This window comes from Limulus polyphemus, unplaced genomic scaffold (genome assembly GCF_000517525.1).
Source record: "Limulus polyphemus unplaced genomic scaffold, Limulus_polyphemus-2.1.2 Scaffold2689, whole genome shotgun sequence".
In the NCBI taxonomy this organism is placed as follows: Eukaryota; Metazoa; Arthropoda; class Merostomata; order Xiphosura; family Limulidae; genus Limulus; species Limulus polyphemus.
Window position 1 is genome coordinate 46,910 of NW_013668299.1, and position 6,955 is coordinate 53,864.

At 37.9% G+C, this 6,955-nt stretch overlaps 1 protein-coding gene across 1 annotated transcript in view; it reads left to right on the forward strand.

Annotated features, from left to right (window-relative positions):
• LOC106467643 overlaps window positions 1-6,955 on the forward strand; it is a gene marked incomplete at its 3' end in the record, with an annotated part of 122,707 nt that overhangs the window by 3,198 nt on the left and 112,554 nt on the right. The window contains exon 2 of the mRNA XM_013928015.2: window positions 3,489-3,705. Within this exon, the coding sequence (XP_013783469.1) occupies window positions 3,599-3,705 (107 nt within the window). The remainder of the gene's footprint in view (window positions 1-3,488; window positions 3,706-6,955) is intronic.

The following is a 6,955-nucleotide window of genomic DNA, read 5'->3' on the forward strand; positions in this document are numbered from 1 at the left end:
AGTAATGTTTGGATTTATTACAAGTAGAGAGAGGAAAGAAAGACAATGAATGAACTGTGATTGCAATTAGACTTAATGATGGTTTGGTTTACAAGAAGACAAAATAAGCCCAACACGACGGTAGCACTTCCAATAAAGTGTGTTCAATTCAGAACCTGACTCGGCTGTCTATAGCCTAGTGGCTAACATGGTGGATTGTGGGTCCGTGGCCCGTATCCCGTTGCTGTGGCTGCGTTATAAGAATGACGGTCAGATTCGATTAAAATAGTCCAAAACTTGACGGTGACTGCTGTTGACTATAGCTGCTTTCCCTATAGTCTACTAGTTCAATTTATGGATTTCAAAATTTGTTTGGAGTTGAGCACAAAACAGCACAATGGGCTATCTGTTCTGTACCCACCACGTGTATCGAAACCCGGTTTCCAGCTTTGTACGTCCGCATTGTGCCATGGGGGGCGTCAAATTATGGACGGCTAGCTCAGATGACCTTGTGTAGGGTTTGCGCGAATATCAAAACAAACAAACACTATATAACCTAATTATGAGTCCTCGTCGAAACAAAATCATTCCTCCCAATTAATATAAAAGGAAGACCCCTTTAAAATCATTCCTCCCAATTAATATAAAAGGAAGACCCCTTTAAATACGAAATATTCCGTCGCAGATGTATATATTACTAGATAAAGGTGTAGTTTTAACTAGAATTGTATCAGTAGTCCTAATATTACTAATATCACGGCCGTCTGCTCATAGAGGCAAGGGGGCAGCCACCCCCCCCCCTCTATAATCCTGAATTTTTTTTTTAATAAAATCATTCTTTTTCCCTATTATTTATATTTTAAGTGTCGCGCATCTGTGTCGCACATTCCAGAAAGTTCTCGCGTATCTTTAGAGATGTATATACTAAGACAATAATGGGTTAAAAGAGTGACTCGTCGAGATAAACCGATTCAGAGACGCAGTGCTTAATAGAGATAATTAGATTCCAGACTCAAAGAAAATAATCCTCAGTTGATGAACGTGGAAGACAGTGGAATAATTACTGCGTTTGGACGCGAACATGTTCAGATTTATACGAGTGAAAAGAGCGGATGTTTTTTATTCATTGATTTGCATGTTTGTAATACGTGAAGCTTCTTTGTCTAGGAAACGATGACGTAGGGAGTGTTTATAATATTTGTTAATACGTGAAGCTTCTTTGTCTAGGTAACGATGACGTAGGGAGTGTTTATAATATTTGTTAATACGTGAAGCTTCTTTGTCTAGGTAACGATGTCTAACTACAAGTAGAGAGTGTTTATATTGTTTGTCAATACGTGAAGCTTCTTTGTCTAGGTAACGATGTCTAACTGCAAGTTGAGTGTGTTTGTATTGTTTATCAATACGTGAAGCTTCTTTGTCTAGGTAACGATGGCTAACTACAAGTAGAGAGTGTTTATATTGTTTGTCAATACGTGAAGCTTCTTTGTCTAGGTAACGATGGCTAACTACAAGCAGGGTGTGTCAATACGTGATACTTCTGAGAAACAGTGACTAAGCATATTTAGGTAGCGGTGTACTGGGTTTGTTCTTCGAAAGAACACGTTTGGAAGTGTATGTTTGATCCTTAACCGACCGTCATTTGTATCACAGTCAACTTTAAACGTCATACTTTCGCCGTTTCCTTCGACGTTTCGGTCGTAATAGACCGTAGTCTTAGTCATTCTTCCTTTACCTTTATTTGTATACACTTCAAATGTCAAGAGGTCAGAGTCGTATTTAATTCGAATGTGCAGGTTTGAAGGTTGTCACACTCCATTTGACTAGTTGTGTGCAACTGTGTTGGCATTAGAGGAAGCGATGGTTTTCGTTTTCAGAAGTATCTATTACCGACCGAAACATGCTGTACTTTTAATCTGTATGAGTTTTAAGTGTCAGGTTTTACTTTAGAGTCGCGAACAGCATCGCTCAAAACATTGATGCTATATTATAACGGGACCGGGCGTGTCCTAGTAGTTAGCGTACTGATACGTGAATCCGGGGTGCCCCGTGTTCACAGCCCACTGCTGCAAACTCTACACTTTGGTCTGTGACTGTGTTCCAAGAGCAACAGTGAAACCCCACTATTCGATTAATTTAGTCCAAGAGCTGTCGTCTAGTCTGTCATTTCAAAGTTAGGGCTCGCTCAGATTGGTCTTTGGTAGCTTTGCGTGAATACCCCAAAATGAATAACTATTATAAATGGGTATGGTCCAGTGAATAACATTCAGGGATACGTATCGGAAGGTTCAAGGGTCGAGCCCACGTGGTACTTTATGAGTGACAGTCAATCTTTCTATTCGATTGAGAGTAGTCCGTGTGTGTGCCATTGAGGTTGAAAGTGTTAAAGTTATTTTAACATCTACTTACTCACTGAAAGTCCACCTTGGAATGTACAGAGGAGTTTTGAAGAATGTAGTTTATTACGTATCACAGAAATAACTTTGTTTTTATCACTAAGTTTTACTCAACCAATTATTCGGATTCGAAGATTGGCTGCTAACGTGTTGAAGGAAAGCTGCTGATTTCCTGCTCGTTACTTTCCTTTTTAACGAGTCTTCAGACTTGAGACTAACCTCTGCCATCTGTATTGTAACTTTGAACCCACCAGATGTGGGTTATGCGCATCCCCCTTCCTCTCCAAAACCCTACTAAATACATTTCGACCTTTTACACCTAAAACAGAGAAACAAGGTATTCCACTAGGGGGTGACACTTTTGTCGCGCCCTCTATAATGAAACCACGAGCAATAGTCGCTGTTCGACACATAGGAATGTAACATATAGAGTTGTAAACAGATTTCGACTCCTGGTCATTTCTTTCCTTGTTGATTATCGTTTCTTGAGAATCCTGGAACGAGCAATAGGAGCTGGTTGTTTTAATTCTTGCAACGCTAACGTTGGCTGGAACCAGCAGTAGGAGCTGGTTGTTTTAATTCTTGCAACGCTAACGTTGGCTGTAACCAGCAGTAGGAGCTTATTGTATTAATTCTTGCAACGCTGACGTTGGCTGGAACCAGCAGTAGGAGCTGGTTGTATTAATTCTTGCAACACTGACGTTGGCTGTAACCAGCAGTAGGAGCTTATTGTATTAATTCTTGCAACGCTGACGTTGGCTGGAACCAGCAGTAGGAGCTGGTTATTTTAATTCTTGCAACGCTAACGTTGGCTGGAACCAGCAGTAGGAGCTGGTTGTTTTAATTCTTGCAACGCTGACGTTGGCTGGATTTATTGTACATTTTTATGTGCTTGTGTTTAAAATACAGTATTACAGAATTGTTGGAGAGGTTAACTGGTAACCAAAGACCTAGTGGGATTTATTGTACATTTTTATGTGTTTGTTAATAAAAAATACGTATCGCAAAATCGTTCGTTGGAGTGATTTCAGCAGACAGAAGAAACTCTTAAAATTAACCCAAAATATGTTATTTTGTATTATTGGATCCTTTACATACCCCCTTTTTTAACAGGATAATTCTTGGCAACATTGACAAGAAGATGGAAATCTTGGCGAACAGCGGCTGTCAACAAAGGCTCTTCCTCCTACCGAGCTCCAGGGAGCAGCTGTGAGTTAAGAACCATGGGAAACAAACTCAGTTGCTCCTGTGCTCCTTTGATTCGTAAAGCGTATCGATATGAAGACTCCCCTTGGCAGAATACAAAACGGAGAGATGGACATTTACTGAGGTACATGTACAAGCAATGACATGTTGAAAACCGAATAATGTTAGTGACTCTGTGTGTGTGCTTCTTGTATATCATTACTGGCTCGTCTATGGATTAGAAAATTATCAAGTTACCCAGTTAATTTTAATGAAATAGTTTGAATGAGTTTTTTTTGTAAGGCTATAATAACCTATCTTGTAATCTTAGACAAACGGTAGTTTCATGTTGTAGTTAACGTATTAATATTTGAGTGATTAATTGACGGTGATACATGATGTTTGGTGTAAGGGTAATTGGAATTATAAATGTATTATGTACAATATATATATAACCTAAAGGGAGAAATAGAGTTTGAATTCATTTAAGTTTGTTTGTTTGTTTGTTTTTGAATTTCGCGCAAAGCTACACGAGGCCTATCTGCGCTAGCCGTCCCTAATTTAGCAGTGTTAGACTAGAGGGAAGGCAGCTAGTCATCACCACCCACCGCCAACTCTTGGGCCACTCTTTTACCAACGAATAGTGGGATTGACCGTCACATTATAACGCCCCCACGGCTGAAAGGGCGAGCATGTTTGGTGTGACAGGGATTCGAACCCGCGGAATTCATTGAAGTGCAGGAGCCTTGACCATATGATTACACGTCCCTAAAAAATCCTAAAAACTCTTAACGGGTACATAATTCAAACCAACACACACAAACTTCCCGCAATTAATAAATGGTTTTACGTATTTATTGAACATTTTTTATTATTATTGTACTTTTGTGTACCCACAAAATTATTGAAGTCATCAACAAATAATGCACTTAGTTTTTTTTTTAAACTTCATACGTGTGGTAAGCCGAGAAGAAAATACTTTAAAATAATTGAACTGCTTAACATATCAATCGCCAGGTGACACTAGTGCCGCTCATTTTCAAAATGGCGATGTTTTCATTTGTAAGAGTAATTGCTTATGGGCACGACACCAGTGATTAAAATCCACAGACTTTTAACTCTGCTTAATTTCTTACTTCTGATGAAATTCTAGGAATGAAGAATAATGCCTAAATTTAATTAAGGTATCGAATATTTAATTTTTGTTTGTTCATATCCCGGAAACTTTATGGTGTTACAGACACTCCAGAGCAGGAGTTGTGGCAGGTCAAGGAGAGACTGGCGTGTTGTGATTTTGATATAAGACCTTTCACTGTCATTAGCAGGTTACAAGCTTAGCTACAGTATTATACACACACACACACACACACACAGTACGTTGTTTAGTTTGAAATGACTCCATTGAAACAGTTTGAGAGAATGTAAAAGGCAGAGGCGCTTCTAGACTAGAGAAATCCGAGTGCAACTTAACAAAATAAAAACAAAAATTGGAAAGAGCAAACTTTTTAGATAACAATGTACTGAAATAAAATGGAAAAATGGAAAATCATACTGTACAGACTACGACAACTGGAGTGTAATGTTAGAAAATAAAAAGGAAAAATGGAAAATCATACTGTACAGACAACGACAACTGGAGTGGAATGTTAGAAAATAAAACTCCAGTTGTCGTTGTCTGTACAGTATGATTTTCCTTTTTACTTTCTAACATTACACTCCGGTTGTCGTTGTCCGTACAGTATGATTTTCCATTTTTCCTTTGTAATGTTAGAAAATAAAAAGGAAAAATGAAAATCATACTGTACAGACAACGACAACTGGAGTGTAATGTTAGAAATAAAAAGGAAAAGTGGGGGGAGGGATTCAAAACTAGAGCGCAATGTGGAAAAAAAATCAACTTTGAGTCTCTCTCATTTTATATATTTGGTTTGTTTAGTTTATAATTAAGCACAAAGCTACACAATGGGCTATCTGTGCTCTGCTCACCACGGCTATCGAAACCCGGATTCTAACGTTGTAAGTCCGCAGACATACCGCTGTGCCGCTGGGGGGTCCCCATTTTATATTATAATTGGTAGTTATCTATAGATCTTGGTACAAATATCGCTTGAAAAACTAGAAATATATATATATATATACGCATGCTTATGAAATTAAAACAACTACTGTGATTTGACAAAATTAATAAGTATACTATGCAAGGTAAGCAATGTTTCTGGAATGAGCTGTTGTAGAGAAAAGAGAAGGGATATAGGAATAAGAAGATAAGACGGTTCCTCCAGCATATAATCAATGTCCATCATCCAAGAACAATAGCAAGGCAGCTGCGGTGTTCTGGATGTACTACCGTATCGTATTGATTAGCCACGTTCGAGACCTTCCATTTACACATAACTCTGGCTCTTCCGAGAACCCTTCAATTTGTAGAAAAGTTTTAGTGGAGAGATAGCCATCAAGAATGGAATTCTGCGCTGTAGATAAAATGTCGTGTTTCATCTCGGCATCTTGATGTGTCAGCATTAACCCTAGATGGCCAAGCCGATTTCTTAGTAAACGGTGTAAAACCCAGGTTAACAGTGGGCCAGAATGTGTGCTCGTGATGAGTTGTCTTCAGAGGTATCGAGAGGAAATATAGCTTATTATATCTTGTGCTTCCCCTACCTCCAAACTAACCATAGTGTTTGTGGGGGGAGGGGGGATATTTGCTATCCGTGATTTATATTCAACGAAATTATATAATAGTGTACAAACATATGATGAAAAAACACTAACGTGTGATAATCATATAATAGTGTACAAACATATGATGAAAAACACTAACGTGTGATAATCATATAATAGTGTACAAACACACTAACGTGTGATAATTATATAATAGTGAACAAGCACACTAACGTATGATAATTATATAACAGTGAACAAGCACACTAACGTGTGATAATTATATAATAGTGAACAAGCACACTAACGTGCGATAATTATATAACGGTGAACAAGCACACTAACTTCTGATAATTATATAATAGTGAACAAGCACACTAATGTGCGATAATTATATAATAGTGAACAAGCACACTAACGTGTGATAATTATATAATAGTGAACAAGCACACTAACGTGCAATAATTATATAATAGTGAACAAACACACACTAACGTGCGATAATTATATAACAGTGAACAAGCACACTAACGCGTGATAATTATATAATAGTGAACAAGCACACTAACGCGTGATAATTATATAATAGTGAGCAAGCACACTAACGTCTGATAATTATATAATAGTGAGCAAGCACACTAACGTCTGATAATTAAATACTAGTGAACAAGCACACTAACGTGTGATAATTATACAATTGATCTGAAATACAAACAATACTGCCACTTTAAAAC